Source organism: Lycium barbarum, chromosome 1 (genome assembly GCF_019175385.1).
Source record: "Lycium barbarum isolate Lr01 chromosome 1, ASM1917538v2, whole genome shotgun sequence".
Lineage (NCBI taxonomy): Eukaryota > Viridiplantae > Streptophyta > Magnoliopsida > Solanales > Solanaceae > Lycium > Lycium barbarum.
The window spans coordinates 7,396,726-7,421,194 of NC_083337.1; the positions used below are offsets into that span (position 1 = coordinate 7,396,726).

The 24,469-nt window shown below is 34.5% G+C and overlaps 2 protein-coding genes across 3 annotated transcripts; both read right to left on the reverse strand.

The window, feature by feature from the left end:
• Positions 1 to 1,324: 1,324 nt before the first annotated feature.
• LOC132630814 (diacylglycerol kinase 5-like) lies at positions 1,325 to 12,543 on the reverse strand. The gene is made up of 13 exons (XM_060346417.1): positions 12,436 to 12,543; positions 11,451 to 11,663; positions 9,935 to 10,057; positions 9,343 to 9,471; positions 7,753 to 7,838; positions 6,841 to 6,964; positions 6,389 to 6,437; positions 5,608 to 5,690; positions 5,032 to 5,099; positions 3,403 to 3,477; positions 2,941 to 3,028; positions 2,639 to 2,755; positions 1,325 to 1,890 (listed from the first exon to the last, which is right to left on the reverse strand). Exons 2-13 carry the CDS (start codon positions 11,649 to 11,651, stop codon positions 1,567 to 1,569), a joined length of 1,467 nt encoding a protein of 488 aa, XP_060202400.1. The 5' UTR covers positions 11,652 to 11,663; positions 12,436 to 12,543; the 3' UTR covers positions 1,325 to 1,566.
• A 1,147-nt stretch (positions 12,544 to 13,690) lies between these two features.
• LOC132630823 (diacylglycerol kinase 5-like) lies at positions 13,691 to 23,698 on the reverse strand. Of its 2 annotated transcripts, none has more exons than XM_060346426.1 (13): positions 23,516 to 23,698; positions 21,481 to 21,705; positions 21,045 to 21,167; positions 20,816 to 20,944; positions 20,404 to 20,489; positions 19,225 to 19,348; positions 18,444 to 18,492; positions 17,401 to 17,483; positions 15,720 to 15,787; positions 15,018 to 15,092; positions 14,710 to 14,797; positions 14,416 to 14,532; positions 13,691 to 14,288 (listed from the first exon to the last, which is right to left on the reverse strand). In XM_060346426.1, the coding sequence occupies exons 1-13, from the start codon at positions 23,681 to 23,683 to the stop codon at positions 13,965 to 13,967; spliced, it is 1,659 nt and encodes a 552-aa protein (XP_060202409.1). In that variant the 5' UTR covers positions 23,684 to 23,698; the 3' UTR covers positions 13,691 to 13,964. The 2 variants fall into 2 exon arrangements, with proteins under 2 accessions (XP_060202409.1, XP_060202416.1); XM_060346433.1 differs by lacking the exon at positions 23,516 to 23,698 and adding an exon at positions 22,096 to 22,257.
• Between the last annotated feature and the right edge of the window lie 771 nt (positions 23,699 to 24,469).

The following is a 24,469-nucleotide window of genomic DNA, read 5'->3' on the forward strand; positions in this document are numbered from 1 at the left end:
TAGGACCTGCTGCATATTATTCAAGAAATGTTAACACTTCCATGTAAACATGTATCCACTTGTATTCAAGACAATAGGCAGATATACCCTTCATTTGACGGAAATCCCAAATTGATTCAAATAATCAATTTCATAAAAAATAATCCATTCTTGTATTTTACCCGCCCAATCCACCTCCTAAAATAACCCCTTCTTCCTTCTCTCTCATATTTTCTCCTCCAGCTATCAAGCCCATTGATCGAGACTTACTTCCTCTTTAGCCGTTGGCTGATTCAAAAGTTAGTGTCATGATTTAAGAGCTACAATTTTTATGTTTGAGTTAAGTGTTCTTAGGAGTCCTAATTATGTTGAAATTAGTTAGGTAATGAGGTCAGCTCTTTTAGCCATTACTTTGGGTCATAGATTAGTGATAAGTTAGTGCTCTATTTATTTGCTTAGTTTGCTCTGCAGTACTAACTATTTAAAGGTATGTACTGGTTGTCTCCAAAATGACTGTCAATTGTTTCTGTCTTTCTTTCCTTTCCTTTCTAAGAGAAGAGCTTGAACAAAATTTCTATGCAAATAGTGAACAATAGGTTTATAAATTATAGATGTTCGACAAAGATGAAATTTAAAATGTTTTCTGGTTTCAAAAATCACTTCTTAATCTTTCTTCTGGCTATAATTGATGGAATCGACGGCATGAGAGTTGTAGGAGAAAATATGAGGGAGAAGGAATAATGAGTTATTTTAGGAGGTGGGACGGGGTGGGTAAAATAGGAAGAATGGGTTATTTTTTTTATGAAATTGGATTATCTGAATCAATTTGGGGATTTCCGTCAAATGAAGAGTATATTTGTTAACTTTCATAACTGTAGGGGCATAAATGACCCAAAGTTAATTCGGGAGATATTTTTAACCATTAAAACAAAATAGAGGGATAATGTTTTACCCTTTTCCCATAATTTTATGATACAGCTTGCTGGATATAAAAGGCATGCACTTATTATTGCTGTTAAAATTATGAACATGTATTTAATTAAATTCTTGAGTTGCTTGAATTTAGTAGCTTAATTTATTTCAAGGCATAATTGGTGATAAATGAGACAGAAGTTGTCTTGAATTATTTTTATGAGTATTTTAGCGAACTTATCAACTATGACGAGAAAAATTATCTTAAACCACAACCTAAGTTGCGCGGACTCTTCACTTTTGATGTCGCACCCTTATCGGATTCTAAAAAAAAAATCCCCTATTGTTGGAAAATCCGACACACATATGTAAACATTTTTGAAGAGTCCGAGAATCATAAACCACGACAAACAATACTATATATCTATCAGTATCCACAGTACAAAACAAAATGGTACATTATAAAACCTTAGAAAACAACAATCCAAACCGAGTTAGGCTCAAACCTTGCCTATATAAAGTTTACATGTTCCTGAAGAGAGTCGTCAAGGGTCTCTCGAACCTTATACCTAGTAGTTCTCTATGCAAGTACTGAAATATCAATGCCATCATACCCCACATGAACTTAATATGGAGGTTGTAGAAGCAAATTTTGAACAAACATGGTTTACAGAATTAACTGAGGTGAGAAATATCAATGTCATCAGGAATCTTGAATGTCTCTGCTGCCCCAAACTTTCTCTGCTCATCCCTAACCGAATCTTCTTCATCACTGTCGTCTTCGCCATCAGCATCATGATTTCCATGACTTGAAGGGTCATCTACACCTTTAGATATGCAACCATGGGTAGCAAGCATCTTAACTTGGCGAAGATGAGATATTTCTACCACAACTGTGTCGTCATCTACAGGGAGAGGTTGCTTCCATGGTTCCCCATCAATCCTCATGAATGTATGATCAGCTGCACCTTTGTGAAACTCGAATCGGATTCCATGTGCCTACAAGAAAGAAAATTGAACAAACATAAGACAATAGGCAGCTTAGTTTTTAGCGTGAATCAGGTAATCTTTTTCTTTTTCTAGCCGAAAAATCCCCGAATATAAGTGGTGCACAGTCCGAAACTCGGCTGACAATGGACTCTACCCTATCCAATTATATACCAGGTCTTTGTCTGTGGCAGAGTTTGAACCTGTGACGTGTGCCTAACCCACACATTAATTACTTATTGCGCTCTTATCACTAAGCCGTGGCAGCTTCCATGACACAAAAATCTGGTTTTTCAAAGCTCTAAAGGATCTGTTCCTCTCAGACAAATTCTCTATGAATATGCCCTTAAGCAACAAAACTGCAGGCCAATCAGTTGCAAGTTTCTTAGTAGGCGTTTGACCATCGATTCCAAAAAATAATTCACTTTATTTGGAATTTATGAAGTTGGAGTTGAAGAAAGAGTTATGTATGGTTGTACCTTTTGCAAAGAAGAGAATAGAGCATTTTATTTGAAATTTATGAAGATCAAAAGATGGAGTTGGAAAACAGGTTTGGAGCATTTTTCCAAATTTGAAATCCAACTCTAAGTTGGATTTGGAAATTTTATAACCAAACACTAATTTTGAAATAAAGTGAAAAATTATGCCGAAACACTAATGTAGATCTTATGCAACCTTTTCATCCTAACTTACAATACGGGAGTTCACATAAAATATATAGGCATACTTATAGTTTTAGGAACACAATATTATGCCAAACCTGTGCAATACGTGTCCCATGACCGTTTGGAGCGAGAAGAACCATTCCATGCCAAGCATCTTTGAAGCCAACAACCTCAATAAGGCGATCATCAGCAAATGGTGGAGTCAAGTCCCTCTGCCATCACATTGACAAACACATGCATGTGACCACACTCTCGAAAGAAAAAAGAAAAAAAGGGGGGGAAATCAAGAAATAGTTTTCAGGCAGAAATATCGATATCCCTGGAAGCTCACAGAAGCATGCACGCACCAAGAAAAAGAAAAGTAGAAGGCTGAAGAATCTAGTAATAGAGTACATACATCTCGGCGTCTTCTGCTATTTGGTTTTCCCCAAGGATTCAGTCCACCAGAAAAGCTAGGCAAGTTTAGGCAAATAATTGACCTAATACTGCATGTTTGGACAAACAGAAGAAAGAACAGTTTATAACTCAAAGGTTGTCATGCTTAGCAATCAACTTGCAATTATACATACGTATGTACGCGCTAGCTCCTCTCTCACACACACAGACATATATAGAAAGAGAGAGAAAGAGACGCCAAACGCAATCAGAATTATGCTAGAGGAAAAAAGCCAGAATCTTTTATTTGAAGAGAGACAAAATTGCGGGATTTAAGTGGAGAAGGGTAAAGGGGCGGACTCATTATCCAGAGAGTTTCAAACTGAGTGCCACTGGCGCTTGAGGATTTCTTGGTTATCCAAAAAAAACGAGATGATATCTAGTGGTCTTCTAGAGTTCCAACATTGTAAATAATTGATGCTACCTGCTAGGGATGTGGACGTCTTGCCATTCACCTTGCCTTTTCATTATCTTAACCTTGACCAGTTGACCTATGTTCCTGCAGGAAATGCAAACATGTAAATTCTCATAACATATACCATCAAAGAGGGGATAGTAAAGATAACTGAATCCTATAGATACTTTCTTGAACCATAGCATGACATGAAATATTCTTCATTCCCTCTTGATGTGTTCAACAAAAGCATGATGATTTTCGTAGTTGTACATATTACCCGGCAAAAGTTATGAGTAGGACAAATCAGGATATCTATGATAGCTGCACAATTTGAAGTTTATGCTTGTTTCTTTCTTCATCCCTCTGTAAGTTGTCATATTGCTGGGCATCGTTATTTTCTTTTTTTCATACCAAACCTTAGGACCAACCGCAGCCTTGGAAAACTCAGGGATGATGGGCCCTCCTTTCACCCTTCTCCACTTAAATAGGACCGAAGTGCACCGATAGCCGATTTTAGGACCCCTATTTAAAGCATAGCCGAAGTTCATAGTCTTTTGTAAGCTTAGCCACTTTAAGACATATGCGTCTGAAGTATGCCTTGCCAAAGCTTAACACTTCAGACATACATATCTGAAATTTTAGTTGTCTGAAGAGATAACTGCTGAAATGAAGATACTAGAATAAACCAAGATGCTAGCCTAGCAAAAAAGTACGAGAGATTTTGTTTCGACAAAGTTGTAAAGGATGTATCCAGAACCTAAGAAACTTGTGGAATTTTTTGGAAATATCAGCAGATGAAGAAAGCTACTTCAAGTGTGTCTGAGAAAAGGGAGCTGCTCCTAAAAAGAATTAGAAGAAGAAGCAGCAGCAGCAGAGTAGAATGAAGAATTTGTAACGAAGAAGCAGCAGCAAAGCAACTGAAGAAGGAAAAAAGAGATGCAGTAGCGAAGCAAGAGGAAGAGGAGGATTGAGTTAAATACTAGCTACAAGTTAAATATTTTGGAAAAACTGGATATATCTTAAATAGCAGGGTAGAAACTGGCCACCCCATTAAATTAACTCAAGTGAGCTAAGCTCTGGGGGCTGCTGGGGATTGTTCCTTAAGCAAGAGTTCACATTTTACTGCATTTTAATGTCTTTACTAGTCATATTGTTGAAAAAACTTTTTATATAGTGTTAAGAAGGGTTTTTATTTCAAGAAAGTGGACACAATTCTATGACGAAAAGGAAGCAGGAACTGAATAAAACAAAGGGAGCGAGTAACTGGCTTGTAGCAGTCATTGAGTTCTGCACAAGTTCTGGTTTTTCATGTTTCCAATAATAAATTTAAGTTGATATACATGGGCACTGAATATTCTTACACAAGAAAAAGGCATCACACGCAACCGATAGATATAATAAGTGGAGCATAAATTAATTCTGAATTTAAGGTTGGAGCTCCAATCCAGTAGAAGATTACGGGAACATTTTTTTGACTATTTGATATAAAATCCTGATTTCTTCTTCTTGATTGTTTTTTAGGAGACTAAACTAAAGAATCATATTTAATTTTAATTTCCTTAGGTGTTCGAGGTGGCAGAGATACCATTACAATCACTTAAATTAGTATGAAAAGATTTACAAGGACTAGAGCATTAAACCACAGTGCAGATTCACCTTGAGGAAGAATGAAGACGGGACGGCAAAAACGATCCTTGTGTCCATCCAAGCTTTGCATATGTACCCTAAGGAGCAAACAAAAATACGGTAATTCATACTTCCCCTTCAAATACTACCAAATTTAAAAGAATGAGAAATGCTTGTTTTCAGGATGTATTAATCCAGGTCTTTGCAAATTACTTAAGCCATCTATTTATTGACATTAAGGACCATATACACAATCAAGAGAAATAATTAACGGACCGGAGATCCTCAATATGTGAATCAATACTTATCTAAAATCGAATCATCTTCAAACAATGATCCTCTGTTGAGACAAACTTGCCCATATACTTCTTAGGTACCAACACTAATTCATTAACCGTTGAATATTAAAGTGCAGTTCAAAATATACTTCCCCGCCAAACTATTTTTGGTCAGCAATAAAATAAAGGGCAGCTCGGTGCACAAAGCATCTCTCGTTAGCAGGGTATGGGGAAAAGCTGCACCCCAAGGGGTCAAGCAATCAAGTAAATGTAAATTCCATATAAATTGGAGCCAAGTCATGTTAATTCCTGACGACCACTTCATTACCTGGTTGACACGCTGGTTTTTGAATTTTTCTGGATGCATCTTTCTTTCTGAATGAAATGCATATGATACTTGTGCATCTATCCCTGTTGACAGAAACAAAGGTACCAGATAAACAATAGTACGAGTAGTACAATTTCTTTAAAATGCACTCAGTATAACTCATAGCCAGTTTATTTATGTCTAATAGAATACTAAGTTGCTTGGAATCCTGTACAAAGAAGGTTGATGCATGTTTTTTAATTAGAGGAATGTCTCTTGAATTTTGACAGTTTAGAAGGGAGGTCAATGTCATTAGCCCAAATACTGTTGGCATTTAAAAGATTCACAAAAAGAAAAAAAAAGTGCACCAGCAATCACTTTTTCACAGTGGCATTAGTAACTAAACTTAATCTGCAGTGGTGACTTGGTCTTGGTCTTGGTCACTACCCAGTGTAATCCCACAATAGTGGGGTCTGGGGAGGGTAAGATGTACGCAGCCTTACCCCTACCTGGGTAGGGAGGCTGTTTCCGATTGACCCTCGGCAACCCTCCTCCTTTATCCGGGCTTGGGACCGGCAATGTGAGCGAGCTGGGCAGTGGTGACATTCACTCAAAATGTCAACAACAACAACATACTCAGTGAAATCCCACAAAGCGGGATCTGGGGAGGGTACAGTGTACGCAGACCTTACCCCTACCTTGGGACGTAGAAAGACTGGTGACATTCACTCAAAACATCATGCACATAAAAATTAAAAAGAAATCAAGTTTTCATAAAACATGTGTATGTATATGCACTTACCCATGCTGAAATAGTTCCAGAATCCTCCACGAAATGTGTGGCACCCTTCCTGTCGAATGTTAGATAAATTGTTTATAAAAAGGATCAATGGGGAGGGGGGGTAAACATTTGAACCAGACAAGACAATGAAAGGTGATTCCCCAAATCTAGTAATTATCGATGCGTATTAGTGCAAATATACATGTTTTTACTTTTCATTTAATACTAATAATTTAGAATTTTGGTGTAGGAATGTTTAAATGGAATCACATCTGACCAAGCCTCAACCTGGACCATGGTTTTCTTTTACACTTTATTGACTTCTAGGTAACATCGCACGTGTCATCAATGTAAAACCAGAAAGAAAATAACCAGTGACAGGGACATCAAGCACACATGACAGATGGAGCCAATATTGCAACTTTACTCTATTCATGTTAGAAAATAAAAGTTTCCTTATGTATAGCTCTTACCACATTGAGTTCGTCAGATGAAGACACCCGATGAAATGCATGCAAAGAATGAGGCAATTCTAGTGGTGCAATAGGATCACAGGAACCCTCATTTGGTGCTCTGAACCTCATTAGAAGGTGCCAACTGCATCAACAGCAAATTTTTCAATATTTGTTGAATGTGAATGAGGAATCAGGGTCATCGATTATAAAATGAAATCACTTATAATATTCTGAGTAGTGTATTCAATTAAACAAATCATCAGACCTCAACAAGCATATAGGACAGAGCAATACTTGAACTTCCACAAAACTTTGTTTTGACAGATCATAATTTCAACCAAACTTAAAAACTTCAGAAGTTCAAAAAAAGGAGTAGCTTAGTATCATTCTATAATATTATAACCAAGATGCTTCTAAGACAACCCACCTAAGTGATATTAAAAATTCCTACATCTATAGTTGTCCTTGACATGACCACAAAACAAAGAAAAACTTTTTGGAGATGTTGACAGTGATGGATTGCCAATGTTTACTTGTATTTTGTTAAATAAGTTATCATATCGCCAACATTTCGCACAATAATAGATCTGCAAAATATGGCCCCATTACCAATAGTATATGAAATATAATAAAACAACTGGACTTATCAGGTTGCAGTAATCACTTTTTTATTTACTTTGGAACAAACTACTTAAGAACCTACAAAATATGGAGACACTGCAACTAGAGAGCATTTTGGCATTCCAAATATCTCTTTTTATTTAGGCTGACTTTCATCATTTCAAAGAATTCCTAGGATACTCATTGGTTCCAAGTTCCAACTTAAGACTCCAAAAGTGTTCTCCAATTCCTAAGGAGTATATTTCACACAAGCCACTGTATTACACTTGAACTATCTCAAAGAAGACTAGACCATTTGAATCGAATAACCTGTCTATCTTCATCTCTTTTGCATCCATCACTTGCTTCAAGAATGAGATAACCGAGTTAGGGTCTGTTCCTGGATTCTTCTTGCCCTGCAAATGACCATGACTGCATATTACATGATGTATCGTCCTCGATGCTGAATGTAAATCAAAATATTACAGATCAAATAAACTTGATATCGAGCAACTAACTTAAGAGAAATGGTCTAGATACTGGTTTGTATTCAAGAATTTCATGTGATTGACCTATTTCTACATAGCATAGCCTAAGAATTCATTTCATGTATGGTTAATAAACTTTACCCCATTATAGCAGTAAGATCACGAAACTATTTTGACACATTAAAGTAACTGAAGTTTACCCACTATAATAGTAAAGTCACAAAACTTTACATAAGAGTAACAGTAAAATCACTTTGATGGAAGGTTGTCATTATATTGGGTAAAGTATAATGTCTTTACCGTTACAGTGGGGTTAATAATAGGTAAATCTCTAGAGAAAATGACAACAATGGTCCTTATCTTTGGTAGTAGATTCAAAATAGTCTTTAAGTACCAACTGAGCAGTTTTGGTTGTTTAAGTTTGCCAAAAATGAGTGTTTTTTGTCTCTGTCAAATATTTACCAGAACTTTGGTTGTTAAATTTAATCGAAATTGTGAAGAAAAAACTTAACCAAAAACACCAAAAACCGCAACATAAAAAAATACACCAGACACAAAAATACACCACACTCTTGACATAGACCAAAAATAACATAAACTACAAAATCTGTACTTCCAAATTATGTGAGTTCCCGTTAAATATTTTTTATTTTCACAGTTCCGATTAAATTTAACAATCAGAAGTTGGTAAATATCTTACAAAGATCAAAAGTGCTCACTTTTAACAAACTTAAAGGACCAAAACTGCTAAGTTTCTGAACCTACTATCAATTTTAAGGGACCTTTCTTGTCATTTGTTCTAAATCTCTATGATAAGCTTAATTGGTAACCCGGTAAAATTGGTAACTAACCCGCTACAATATTTTACCTAACCTGCTACGACATATTATGTGAATATTTTCTATTTTCACAGTTCCGATTAAATTTAACATTTAGAGTTTATTAAATATCTTACAGAGACCAAAAGTGCTCACTTTTGGCAAACTTACGAGACCAAAGCTGGTAAGGGACCATTTTGAACCTACTATCAATGTTAAGGGACCTCTTTTGGTCATTTTCTCTAAATCTCCATGATAAGCTTAGTTGATAACCTGGTAAAATGGTAACTAACTTGCTACAACATATTTCATCTCTCTCAAATTATCTATCGTGGTTATCTTTTACACGCTCCTTAAGAAACACTAATTAGAAGGTTTTATTTTTTAAAACTATTTTACCCTTCATTGGTATGTGAACAATCATAATATCACCCCAAATTAAGGTATTTGTAGTCTTAAAGAAAAATAACTACTAAAGGTGAAACGGAAAAAAATAATTAATTTTGTCTTGAACTTCTAAAACGACAAATAATTTGAGACAACTATTTTTAAAAATCACAACAGATAATTTGAGACGGAGGGAGTAGATGCTAAGTTGAGCTAAATATTGTTACCCATCCAAAAGCAAATGGAAGGTTATTTCCAGTTCCCAAAGGCACAGTAGCAATTGGTGGTGGCTGAGATAGTTTGAGATCAGCTACAACTCCCAGAAGCCATCCAGCTGTGCCATCTCCACCTGCAACCTAATAAATAAACAACAATTCCATGTAAATTTATGAGAAACCTTATAGAAAAATCATACTCTCTTTTTGTCTGGTTTTGAATCGACAGGAGTTTAAGAAAGTAAATATAAGACTCTTGAATCTCATGGTGTTAAATTAAACATAAGTAGAATGTACCACAATCTCATTTAATCTTGTGGCCTTAACATGCCATGTCGAAAGTTGAAATTATATAGAATGTACCAAAATGTCATTTAATCTTGTGCCCTTAAACATGTCACGTCGAAAGTTGAAATTATATAGAATGTATCAAAATGTCATTTAATCTTGCGACCTTAAACATGTCACATGGAAAGTGTTAGAATTAAAGAATTGCGAAAAAAAAAAAAAGATATTTTTTTTTAAACAGACTAAAAAAGAAAGTAAGCAAATAAATTGAAACAAAAGGAGTAATTTCTTTTTTTTGTGGAAGATTTGTGCTTACAATTATTCTGAGTCTCTCTTCAAGTAAGGTGGCAAATTCATCACCATTGCTCTTGAGCTTTGATAGATTCAGATATAGTCTGCGTAAAACACTATCAGGAGTTTCTTCTCCCAAATCAAATACCTGAAAATCAAATTCATCATATTGAAGTGCTGCTGTTAGCGGGGGACTCAAAATTTTGCATAAGCAATTTTATGTTGGAAAAAATGAAATTTGTATTGGAAGAACAAAAATGTTTTGATTTCTGTGCTAGTATATGAATTATCTTAATTCATGAATTAGAAGTTTATTAATCCCTCCGTTCACATTTACGTCACTGTACTAAAAATAAATTTTCATTCTTATTTGTCCACTTTAGCATATTAAGAGAAAAATATTTTTTTTTCCTATTTACCATTAGCATTAACTACTCGTTCTTAAATCATTTTCCAAATCTATTGAGATGCACCAATTAACATGAGTATTATACTAAAACATGTGCATAATATTTCCAAAAGGGAGTGCAGAATTTATTGTGGACAAGTTAAGGTGAACGGAATAATATCTTAGACTGAATTTATTATTTTATTCATGAACTAGGGTAGTGAGAAAATTAAGAACTAAACTATGTACATGTAATAGAGTAGGTACATGCTAAAAAAGTCTTATAAATACTAGGCACTATAAACGTACTGCAAAAGCAAGTTGAGTGAGATAAAGAAAAAATAATTTTCTTATATATCTTCAAAGGAAAAATGAATGATTGAGAACCTGGACTTCCGTTTAACCCCTTAACTATTGGATCAGGGAACCATGGTAGTCCAATTGGTTAACTACTAAATCCCCATATTCCCCACCTTGTTCTTGCTCTTACTTCCATCCCTTTGAACTTTTGTGAAATGGTCAAATTTGTTATTAATTAATAATGAGGTTTGATTTACATTTGTCATTACTTACATCAGATAGATTTGACCGTGTTAACTAACGATAGAAGTTTTCCTGACACATGAACATTTTTTACAAGAGAAAAATGTCAAATTTGCTCTTAAACTACGAGAAGTGATCCAGGTTCACCCCTAAATGGTGAAGAACATGATCATTGTTTCGGCATTGACACTATTGTCTTCTTCAACGCCCAAAACCTCCAATAGCTAGGTCTCTATCCCCCAGCTCAAATTAACTACCATCAAGCCATCAACCCAAATGGAATTCGAATCTGAGAAAATTTAGGGTCAAATTTATTCGATTTTACCCTTTGTTATACTATTTATATAAAAATACCCCGCCATTACCTAAATAATTCAAATATACCCCTCCTTCGTTAGGGTTGTCTAAGGTGAACACTCAATCCCACGTACCACTGACAACATTTCGATGAAGTGGACGCCACGTGACATGCCACCTCAGTGCCCAACCCTCTTTACCCCTCCCTAAAGTCTAACTCTCTTTATTTGAAGAATTGGTAAAAATGATTAGGAAAAGTGATTATTTTTAGCTTCTTCTTATATAGTTCAAGGAAACCAGCTTAAACGAATACCTGATATCTGTTAAGAAGTGATCGATAAGTATGAAGGAGATCCCCACCAAGTTGACCTCCACTTCTTGAGTTGATAAAAACTAACACAGGGCATGTAGGTACATCAGCCAAATCTACATCATCACTACTTTCATCCTCAGAAAGTATATATGTAGGAATATAGAACTCTCTCTCATTGAAGTTGGAATCAACAGTCTCCATAATTAACTGTACCTGTAAGAAGTAAGGTAACAAGAAATGTGATCATTTGAATAAATTGGTCGAAAACTAATTCAGTATACATAAATGATAAATCAACTAACTAGTTGAGGTGATCATTTGAATAATTTAGCAAAAACTAATACAGGATACATAAATCAATTAACTAGTTGAGGTGACCATTTGACTCCTCTTATTCATCTTCCTGTGATGGTGATTTACGGTTTTCTTAACCAGAATAATTTAAGCAGAATTTGTAATTCTTAAATAGAAACAAAAACAGTAACGTTTAAACCAAAACCAGAATATGTAATGCTTACACAGAACAACAACAACACATCCAGTGTAATTCCATAAGTGAGGTCTGAAGAGGTTCCTACCTTATAGACTCTATAAGAAGTTGTTTCAGATAGACCCTCGACTCAAGGAAAGCATTTCGCAATAGTTTAAAAAAGGGGGTACGGAAATAATGAAAGCAGTTAAAATAGCGAAATGATGTGATAGGAAAAGCAGTACATAGCATTCGGTAAAAAGATAGTAACAATAACGAAATAATGCGATTATAAACGAAGCACAAGAAACACAGGTGGTAATGCTTAAACAAAAATATAACATAAAATTCAATGTAGGCAGAGAAAAGAGAAGAACAAAAATTTGAATTTCAATCAATCAAATCATTTGACTAAAGCCAAAGTCAAATTCAAGCGAGCGAAGCGCGAGAGGTTTTTTTTCTTCCCAACTAGATCAAATTAAAAAGAAAATAAGCTAGCCAGGAGAGAAATTTTACTCAAGAAAGCAGAGGATTTGATGGGAAAATCTCAGCTGAAACAGAAAAAAACAAAACTTTTCGTTGAAAATAAGGTTTCAGATTTGCAAGTATATATAACATGTTCTCCATCAGTTAACTTAGTCTGCTAAACAACCTATGAGTCAAAAAAGCATAACGTCTGACATCTTTTTAAATTATAGTAATCATATTGTTTTGTTTAATATATATTAGTACTGTCCTTCATCATTTTTATATAATCTATACAAGTATGAACATTTTTTTAAAATTAAACAAATCTGTGTTCACGTTGAAGATGCATAACGCACGTTGGAGTAGGAGAGTATTTGGTAAAAATTTGCTCATTCGGTGTTTACATCAATCGAAAGAATACATGGTACATATTTTTCAAATACTTTTATAATTAAATTGTAGTTAATTAATGCACGTTATGATAAATTGGCATGATATGATATAAATATTGAATACAGATAAATTTTTGGTGAGTGTTTTTTAGGAACTTTTATGATTTTCTTGTTTGAAAAGTTGGACCTCTCAAACAAATCCACCATCTAAATTGATTTTGGTAAAGGTTACTTGATATGTTTGAGCATACTTGCTATATTTGAAAAGGACGATTGGTAACTTATATGTTTATTGATGCAAGTAAAACTGTAAACGACTCTGTCAAACTCAATTTTTCAGAAGTGGGTGATTGGGCATGGCAGTGTTGAAGGAGAAACTAAAGAAAAAGAAAAGTTAACTCCATTTTATAGTACTCTTCATGTCATAATTTATACGACTGTATTTGACCAGACACAGAATTTAAGACAGAAATAAAAATTCTTGAAACTTGTTATCTAAAAGAAAGATACAGACATTTGTATGACTATATAAAATGAGAAATTTAAAATTAAATTATTTCTAAATTAGGAACTTAAAAAATCTTCTTAGAATAGATTAAAAAGGGTAAGTATGTAACCTAAATTAGGAGGAAGAAAGTATTTTTTATGTAGTTTCTAAATATATAAATTTCATTTAAAAGAAACTTGAAGGTTATGTCTGAATTCATACTGAAAAAATTAAGTGATCTGAACCTCATACTCCAAACAATACCACATAAAATGGAATAGATGACCATGCAGTATAACCGAAAAATGGAACACGAATTTTCATAAATAGCGAAATTTTAACACATTGAAGGAGATATCAAATTTTTCATAATTTCTTTAATTATTTGAAGATTGTGGGTACTTAGGTACATGATTCATCTAGATAGCACAGAATAAATGAATAGCATAAATATGAGATTTTCTTGAAATTCCAAGTTCAAGTTACAATAGGGAGACGTCTACAAGCATCTCCAGGATCATCTACTTACAATTTCAACTTTCACATTTACATTGCAACTGATCAGAAAATTCGCTATGCATATACTGAAATGTCAATGTCATATTACCCCACACGAACCACCTTTCAATCTGCTATACCGCGAATTAATATGGAGGTTGCCATAGAAGAAAATTTTGAACGAAAGAGGGATTAAAGAATTAACTGAGATGAGAAATGTCAACTTCATCAGGAATTTTGAATGTATCTGCTGCCCCAAACTTTCTCTGCTCTTCAACAACCGAATCCTCTTCACCGCCACTATCCCCGTCATCACCATCATGATTGACATGACTTGAAGGGTCGTGTATACTTTTGGATCTGCAACCATGTGTAGCAAGCATCTTAACATGGCCAAGATGAGCGATTTCTACCACAACAGTGTCATCGTCTATGGGAAGGGGCTGCTTCCATGGTTCCCCATCGATCCTCATAAATGTGTGGTCAGTTGCACCCTTATGAAACTCAAACCGGATTCGATGTGCCTACAAGCAGGGAAAATGAATAAAAAATTCAAATGAAAATATGCAGCTCAGTTTTATGGTATGTTACGTGTGCATGCATAATATATACACGCAGTTGTATTTGAAAGAACAAATTAATATCCCAAACCTGTGCAAGACGTGTCCCATGGCCATTTGGAGCAAGAAGAACCATTCCATGCCAAGCGTCTCTAAAGCCAACAATCTCAATAAGGCCATCATCAACAAATGGTGGAGTCAAGTCCCTCTGTCCATAGGTATATGGATGTGAAGATAAATTAGAATAGAAAAAAGCGGAAAGGGAAAAAAGTATTTAAGACAGGAATCTGTTGATATCACCACACGTGCAAACACACAAATCTCACACACAATGAAAACAGCCAAAAAAATAGGTAGATGAGGAAGAATCAAATAGAGTACATACATCATGGCGTTTGTTGCTATTTGGTGTTCCCCATGGATTCAGGCCACCAGAAAAGCTAGGCAGGTTTAGGCACACAATTGACCTGATACTGCAAGTATAATTCGACAGCCAGCAGAAGAAAAATGTTAATAACTCAAAAGTTGACATGTTTGGCAATCAACTTGCAAAACATAGAGATAGATGCCACATGCAACCTGAATTATACTACAGGAGAAAATCCAGAATCTTTTATTTGAAGAGAGACACAAAAAGTAGACTATCTGGTGGTCTTCTAAAGTTTCTACTTTACAACAAATAATTGATGCTACCTGTGAGGGATGTGAAGGTCTTGCCATTCCCCATGCTTTTTCATTATCTTGACCTTGGCCAGTTGAGCTATGTTCCTGCAGTAAATGTAAACCCGGATATTCTCATAATATACACCATCAAGAGGTGATAGTAAGGAAATGAATCCTATAAATATGTACTTGAATTGCTGTTCTTTACTCTTTATATATTTTAGAAAAGCATGATGTTTGTCCTACTTGCATACATTTAACAGCACAAGTTATGCGTCAGACAAATGAGGAAATCCTTGACCTGTAGCAGTTACTGAGTTCTCCACAAAATTTTGGTTTTTCATGTTTTCAATTGTTAGTTCAAGGAAATATATATGGCTATTTACAATTAGTATAAATGGAGAAAGCACTATATCAAAAGTTGAGTAGAAATAAATTTCTGAATGTTAAGTTGGGGGTTCAATCCAACCGAAATGCACATTAACATTTTTGACTATTTGATACACAGTTATTAATTTTGGCCCGGCCACCATCACTATATAATTAAAAATATAAATGTAATAGAAATCCTCTAGGTTGTTCCGAGGAGACTTAACTAAATTAATCATATCTAGCTAATTATTTCCCCTCGGTACTCAAAGTGGCAGAGGTTCCATTACAATTATTCAAAATTTTGAGTAAAAAAAAAAAAAAAAGTTACAAGTAACGTATTAAAGCACACTGCAGACTCACCTTGAAGAAGGATGAAAAAGGGATGCAAAAAACCATCCTTGCGTACATCCAAGCCTTGCATATGTACTCTAGGGAGAAAGCCAGAAAAAAAATAAGGCAAACTTCCACAAATAACACCTAATTAAGAAGATAATGAAATGCTTGTTTTCATGATGTAATCCAGGTATTGCATTTATATAAGCCCAGAGTACAGCAGGAGACCAGAGGCTTAATCTCGGAGAATCCTAAATCACTACCTCAAGGAAAAAATACACTAACTCTACTTTAGCATGAACACTGACAATAGAGACCATCAATTCCATTTGCTTAATAAATACTAAGCTGAACAGAAAATGGGATTTCCCTTTTCTGATAGTACATAACGTGATCTAAACAATATTCTGTCGCAATTTTAAATTGCTCCATATTGCTCAACTGTGTTACAAACTTTACATCATTCAGTACCATGCTATTTGCAGGTTATTGTGCTTTGCTTTTCCCTTGGGAAAAAATGGAAAACATAATGAAAAAAATGAGCAAAAGTAGAATTGGAGAATGTCCTTAATTACATAACAGAGAATGCAGTCTAAATCTCGCTGGTTGATTGATTGAAATAATTCACAAATCATTGCACAATAAAGAGAAGTGCAAATTATACTTCCCCACCAAAACATTTTTGGTCAAACAATCAATTAAATGTACTTTCTATTTCTTCACATGTACAAACTAACTTGCAAGCAACTGATCCCTCTATCATATGCAACTTATCTCTGTAGAATAATCACGTATAATCTCATGACTAGAAGCAAAATCCCTCGAGATCCTATCAATGAATCATCACATTGATTAATGTGGATTGCTAGAAGCATGTTACTCCTAAGACAAAGGTGGATCACAGGCTAATGAAAATAATGGACGAGAAGCAACATGAACAGAAATGGATGGAAAACAGTCCCCAGAAGTGTCATAGATCTTAGAAGCAAATGTATATCCAAACTATAAAATACAATGACATACCACTAGGAAGAAAAAGCACTGTAACATTGAATCCTCTCATAGCTATCTCTAATAAGCGCGCTCTCACCGCTTTCCCTCTCAAACTTGAATGCAAAAGAAACTAGAACAAGCCTTCTTGAACAGTCCCTATCCTTCATCCTTTTATTCCCATCACCTAATACTCTAATAAGTAATAAACTAGCTTAGGATAATGAGAGCCTTTTTTTTTTTTTTTTGGCATTCTCCTCTAGTCCATTTTAAGCTAAACTTTGAACTGTCTTCGGTCTCAACAAGGGAGATATAAATCAGGAGATCTGACCTATCCAAATTTTAATAAGCTGAAATCCAAGACCTCCTTTTACCTCATGTCTGAAAAATGAAGCTGCAAATAAGTTTCTGATACATTAAGGATCTTCACAAATCCTTTGCTTCCCTCCTGGGCAAGAACCATTACATCTCACTTATCGGTTTTATCAGCTCAGTCAATTGCTAACATTCACAATAATTTTGTATTTTCTATTTTTTCAGGTAGCGCAGAACTAAAATCCATTGAGTACAAGGTCTACATTGACCCTGCTACAAAAGGATACACAATGATTCAGATAATATATGAAAATGGATCCAAGTCATCTTAATTCCTCACATTCAAGAATAAATGTATAAAAGTGGAGCCAAGTCATCTTAATCCTGCCATTCACTTTAATACCTGATTGATAAGCTGGTTTTTGAATTTTTCTGGATGCATCTTTCGTTCTGAATGAAATGCATATGATACTTGTGCATCCATCCCTGACGACAGAGAGAATTTAAGATAGATGTGATAGTAGATAAACAATAGTACAAGCAGCATAATACTTTCAAAATACACTCAGCTTTCCTTTTCAGTTCTGAGACAAAACGTGTAGCCACCTTATTCATGTCAACTACAATACTTAGTTGCTTTCGCATCCAAATAGAGGCTGTCATTCAGAAAAATCATGGTCCAATGATGCCTTCTCAGCCTCATTAGCTCTGACTTGTTCCAAAATTTTATCAATTGATTCTTCTAGTTTTATAATACAAAGAACCTCGTTTCTGGTTTCAAAACTTACACGATGAATTCACTATGAAAGGCGCCATCTTAAAAAATATAGAGATTATTCAACTTTGACCCAAGAATAAAGGTAAGAGTCAGTATGGTTTTTGGAATGATTCACTGGCCAAATAGCTCATATCTTATGCGAAATCTAATAATTAGCTAATAAAATGGGAGTTTTATAAAATGAAATACTAAAACGAGAACGTTGGCAGGTTTATTAAATAGTAGGAATGTCCCTTCAGACAGTTCAGATGGAAGTAAATGGCAATATGGCTAGTTACTTTGGCCTTCTTTTTCACCTTAGTATTAGTAAAAAAAAAAAAACTGTTCAACAAGCATTAATAGTTAAAATCAACCTGCACTGGTAACATGTACTCAAAAAGATTATGTATATCAAAAGGGAAAAAAAGTCTAAATGTGGAAAAGAATCCATTTTTCACTAATTTAGATAGTTTTGTCTTTTCTAGTATCAAATATTTATGATTAACCACAAGATAGTACAATATGTTTTTGAATACTCCTCACGGGGGCATAAGCTATTCCAACCTCAAGTAAGGTAGATTTTCTTATCATATATTTTCCTGTTTGATGTTATCAAATGTGGCAGGAAAAAATGAAAATGTTGGATGGCTTTCAGGGACGTATTTCATAATCAGGAGAATATTCCCTACCCATGCTGAAATAATTCCAGAATCCTCCACGAAATGTATGGAATCCCTCCTGTGAGATATTAAATAAGTAGTTTAATTGTTGTTATGAAAGAAAAAGGAAAACAGAGGAGCTTATGCTCTCTTCATTTTCAGCAAAGATTTGTAACAGATGATAAAATGGAATATGATTCCCAAAACCCACAAATTATCCATGCATGTGTACACTGGTCATTTAATAATCAAACAAGAAATTTGGATATGAACGTCATAGTGGAATTACATACCTAGCCTGAAGCAGGCTCTCATATGTGCAAGTAAATACATAAAAACCAAGTTCGAAAACTGTATTGGCTTTAATGAGTGTAGAAGAGGCTTACTTATAACAGAGATAAGTGTGTTGTAGTATTTCAATTTACATTACAATTGGTGGTATACTTGCACCTTATTCTGTAGCGAAGATTATATTAGAATATTTTACATAAAGAGGTCAATGAATTAGCACACTGCAAGCAATTGTAAAACATGATATTCCAATCCAACCATATCCACTTTTCCAAATGAAGTCGCCTTTGTATAGAAAAAGGAAAAGAACAAAACCAAAAGAAAGATTTAAGATAATGCCACAATTTGGTTTATGGAGCAGGAGACAGAGGTTTTCATACAGTCAGGTGTCACAAAGAATGTAACACCAAAAAGAGAAGTACAGATGACAGGGACCTTAGGCACACATGAAAGATAGAGTAGACTAGTATGATACTGTAATTTATTCATGTATAGAAGTTTCCTTATGTACAGCTCTTACCACATTAAGATCATCAGATGAAGACACCCGGTGAAACGCATGCAACGAATGAGGCAATTCAAGTGGTGCAATTGGTTCACAGGAACCCTCTTCTGGTGCTTTCATCCTCATTAGAATGTGCCAACTGTTTAAACGGCAAATTATTCAATATTTGCTGATTGGTCTCAATCAGTGTCATCAATTAAACTATAAAATCACTTATAATATTGTGAGTACTGTATAAAATTAGACAAATCGTCAAACCTTAATAAGAATATCGGATAAAGCAATACTAGAACTGCCATAAAACCTCTTTTTGATAAATCAGAACTTCCAAAAAACTTAGAAAATTTATGAAGTTTTGAAATAGTTTATTATGGTTGTGTAATATTTTAACCAAAAAGTTTTTAAAATAACAGACAAAAATGATATTTTTAAAACCCACATCCACCGGGTTTTGAATATATAATTGTCCTTAACACAACCATAAAACGAAAGAGTTTACGGAAGTATCAACATTGCTAATGTTACTTCTATTTTGTGAACTAAGCTTTCATGTTACCAACAGTTGTCTCAATACACATAATACCTACACAATGTGGCCCCATTTAATAATACACCAAAAAAAAAAAAAAACAGGTGTGCATGCTTCCAGTAATCACTTTTTTGTTTACTGCAGGATAAACCAGAAACCTACAAAAATATGAAGACACTGCAACTAGACACCACGTATGCCATTTCAAATGTATTAGTCTTTCATGATTTCATCAACCGGTTTAGGATACTTATCAGTCCCCACTTAAGACAACTGAAGCATTTGTCCAGTCCCACAAAACCAAACTCTTTAGGAAAGATAAAAGGAATAGCACGTATAAGACGTCGGGCCTACAATTTTACTTCTCCATGTTACTTTTCCCCTTCTTTTTCCATTCTAGGAAAGAAAAACATGTTATTACTCGTGAGCCCTACATGTCATGCATTTAGATTAACTGTAAATTACAGACTCTCATCTCAAAAATTCTAACCGGATACTCAAATTTGGTTAGAGCATACAATAACTCCAGTTTGTAGCAGCCACTGGCAGGAATCTTAGTGAACAATTGAACGTCGTTTTAAAGGGATCATTCAATTTAGAAAAGCTCACAGCAGCAACTGTAAAAATACACGAACTAACTCTTTGAACCATTTGAATGGAATAACCTGTCTATCTTCATTTCTTTTGCATCCATTACTTTCTTCATGAATGAGATAACCGAGTTCTGGTCGGTTCCTGGATTCTTCTTTCCCTGCCAGTTACAACAAATGCATATTATATGGTGTATCATCCTCCATGATGGATACACGTCAATGTGTTACAGATGAAATGAACTTGAAACCCAGCTACTAATTTAAGCGAAAATGTCTATGTGCTGATTTGTCTACAAGAATTTCATGTGATTAATTGGTAACTTCATCATAGCATAAGCTAAGCTTAAAAAAAAAAGTTACTCAGCAAGATAGCAGTGAGCATTTTAACAGTTCTCTCACACAACTCCATTTGGAGCAACAATTGGCAGAAGAATATATCCAGCACATATTGGTTAATTGAGCTGTTTCAACTAAAGATCCTTACCCAGCCAAAAGCGAATGGAAGGTTGTTTCCAGTTCCCAAAGGCATAGTAGCAATCGGTGGTGGCTGAGATAGTTTGAGATCAGATACAACTCCAAGAAGCCAGCCAGCTGTGCCATCTCCACCTGCAACCTAGTAAGCAGCTGTGTCAGGGCTAAATGCTGGAAAGTAATCATCTGGCAAATTTATAAGAAACTCCATAGAAATAATAAACTATTTAAAATGTACTCACAATTATCCTCAATCTCTCCCCAAGTTTGGTGGCATATTCATCACCATCGTTCTTTAGCTTTTCCAGATTCAGGTAGAGTCTACGTAAAACACTATCAGGAGTTTCTTCTCCCAAATCAACAACCTGAAAAGTTAAATGCAAATGAATGATCTGCTTAAATTCATGAAATGAGAAGAGAAAGAACAGAAAAGACAAAATGATGTAAAAGAGCCATAAATTTTTCAGGCTTAAAAGGAAACAGAGAAATGGAGTGGTGTGGTGTCTCTAAATTCCATATCCCATTAAAGAATTGGAGGTACTGTAACAACCTGACCTAAAGTTCTAACTTTTCAATTGAAATTGATAAAAATGTCCGAAAAAGAATTTATTTCAATTTCATCTCACAATTTACATTCACCAAGCTTTGCTATGTGAATCAAGAAATCAACTACAATACCTGATATTTGTTAAGAAGTGATCGATATGTCTGAAGAAGATCTCCACCAAGTTGACCTCCACTTTTAGAGTTGATAAACACTAGTACAGGGCATGTAGGTACATCAGACAAATGTAAATCTTCACCCTGACTTGCATCCGGTGAAAGTATATAGGTAGGTATATAGAACTCTCTCTCCAAGTTGCCACTGAAGTTGTCCTCAGGAGTAGCCATAACTAATGCTATCTGCAGACCAAAAGGAGTTGGCATACATGAATATGCTACTTGTTATATATACAATCAATCAATTAATTAATCAACTATCCCTCAATCTCAATTAGTTACAGTCAGCTAATTGAATTTTCTATATCCAAATTTTCCTGAATTGGTGGCGTTCGGGCAGGGCCACTTTTTTGTTCAACTTTACTAATCCACCCGTCAGCCTGCTAAAACTCACAAGACTACTTGTCAGGTGAACTTGCCGAAGGTTGGACTAGGTGGGCGAGTGTTGTAGGTAGGATTCAAACTGAGATATATAGGTTATTACTCCTATGTTTCAACTACTTAGTCATCCTCTGAGGCACATGAATCCTCTATTTCATAGTTTTTGACTATTTCGGGTGGTAGTTAACTTACTAAGTTACTACAATCGTCCTCTTCGCACATAGGCTGAGTTAAACAAAAGAAAAGAAAATGATCAAATGAAGGATGTCATGTCAACTAGGGAAACAAGGCTGTGAACATATTGAATTTATGGTATTCACTTTGTGGAAAGCTCATAATGGAACACTCAACAAATATATATTGTGCAGAAGATGTTAAGCAAATTGGATTATTGATCTAACTCAACTCCAAAAGCTAGCTCAACTGGTGAGAATAGTCCAAAATCATTTAAAGAGAATACAAGTCATTCCCGCAATCAATATAGAACTCTAATGCCTATCACATGCTTAGGACTAGATATCTTGAGCATAGATAACATGCATGGGCTGATGGAGAGCCCAATATTAGGTAACCTGATATCAGGATTAACATATTACTCCCTCCGTTTCAATTTATGTGGCACCTTTCGCATTTCGAGAGTCAAAAGTTCTTCTTTCGAGAGTCAAAAGTTCTTCTTTGCTGTAATTTTTTCATATGCCTTTGAATATTTTAAATTTTTAATTATTGCCACTTAAAGTACTTCTTACATACTCCCCGGTTTCCATTTATGTGAACTCATTTAACTGGGCACGACATTTAAGAAAGAGTGAAAACTTTTGAAACTTATGGTTCAAAATAAGTCTTTAATATTTGTGTGGCTGTAAATCATTTCATAAAGTGAATTTATTTCCAAATTAGGAAAGAGATCATTCATTTTGGCACGAACTAAAAAGGAAATAGGTTCACATAAATTGAAACCGAGGGAGTAATTTCCAAATATGTAAATTAAAAAAAAAATATTTGCCCAAAATTCCGATCAAAATTAAGAAATTTGACACTCAAAATCCCAATTGTGCCACATAAATTGGGACAAAGAGAGTATAAAAAAATGAACATTAGACCAAATTCAACCCCATAGCTAGCTCAAATGGTGTGAATTTCCTAAAACCATATAAAGAGACTACAATCTGAAACCTCAACCAACATGAGATTGTTAAAGAAAGCATTGAATTCGATGACATTAAGGGTGTGTTTGGCATGACGAAAAATATTTTCCTCTTTTCCCTTGTCTTGTAGCACTAAATATCTCGAAAAATATTTTTCAGAAAAATATTTTCCCAACAACAAAAACACGCGAATACATCCCCAACCCCACCCCACCCCCTGCCTACTCCACCTTCCACCCCCACCACCAAAAGTTGCAATATGAATTCAAATGCATCGAATATATACAAATGACACATTTTCCAACGCATACCAACACAAGAAAATGAATAGGAAAATTAATTAGAAAATATTTTCCTTCATACCAAAAACACCCTAACTGTTACTTTTGATTTCCAACGATTAAAAAAAAAAAGACTGCAACGTGAATGAATTCTGATGAAAAATAGCAAGGCAAGATAGAATTTACCTGAGAAAAAACAGAGTATTGGGTTGAGAAATTCAGGTGGAAACAGAAAATGCAAAATAACTTTGGGAGAAAAAAAGAAAATGAATGGGATCTAAAAAGTAACCAATGAGAATGTAGATATGTGGCATGTGGGGGAGGGGTTGACTGACTAGTAATTACTAATTGCATATATTAGTTTATTTATTTTTCAAAATTAATGATGCATTCACAAAATAATACTATATCACAAAAAGTAGTAATATAATCACATGTTTTCGTTGGTTAACCTGCTTTGCTAGGCAACTCAAGAGTCATTTACGTGTCAAACTTTACTTTTTAGGCTGTCGAAAAAAAATATCTTTTTATATTTAAAAATAATTTAATTTTATGATATAATTTATAACCACGCAAATATTTAAAATTTATTTAAAACTAAAAATTTCAAAAATCTTTGTTTATTTTGTAAATTTCATGTTCAGTAAAATGATGTCTCATAAATTGAGAAGGAGAGAGTATTATTTAGGAGAAAGAGGGAGGGGAAGGGGAGGTGGGATATAAAATATACTTATGCAATAAAGTCACTTAAAAGTTAATTAACGTAACTTTATTTAACAGTATTAATAATTTGTAATATAGAATAAATGGTAAGTAATTTGTTGTAACAAGTTAAAATAAAAGGTTAAATCCTTTATATTTTTGGATTCTCTTCTTTTATTTTTTCCGCTGTTTGACGGGACCAAAAAGTTTAAGTAAAAAATAAAACTCTTTGAAAATTGTGGTTTTAAACATACAATAGATATTATTGTGGTTATAAAATTTTATCGTTAGGGCGAAATAAATGTTTAAAGTAATTATTTTTAAATATATAAATGTATATTTTTTTAACAAATAAATTAAAAAAAAAAAAAAAAAAGTTACTCACTTAGTAGAGGCGTGATGTAGATGTGTGGGGAAGGGGTTGACTGAATAGTGATT

Excerpts from the sequence above, each read along its gene's own strand:
- LOC132630814 (XM_060346417.1), bottom strand. The coding sequence starts at position 11,651 with ATGGAGACTGTTGATTCCAACTTCAATGAGAGAGAGTTCTATATTCCT. Across the intron at positions 9,472-9,934 it reads AAGAGAGACTCAGAATAATT|GTTGCAGGTGGAGATGGCAC; the intron begins GTAAGCACAAAT and ends TTTATTTATTAG. Across the intron at positions 5,100-5,607 it reads AAAACCAGCGTGTCAACCAG|GGTACATATGCAAAGCTTGG; the intron begins GTAATGAAGTGG and ends TTTGCTCCTTAG.
- LOC132630823 (XM_060346426.1), bottom strand. The coding sequence starts at position 23,683 with ATGCAATTAGTAATTACTAGTCAGTCAACCCCTCCCCCACATGCCACA. Across the intron at positions 20,490-20,815 it reads TTCCATTCGCTTTTGGCTGG|GGAAAGAAGAATCCAGGAAC; the intron begins GTAAGGATCTTT and ends TGTAACTGGCAG. Across the intron at positions 17,484-18,443 it reads CTGGAATTATTTCAGCATGG|GGATGGATGCACAAGTATCA; the intron begins GTAGGGAATATT and ends CTCTGTCGTCAG.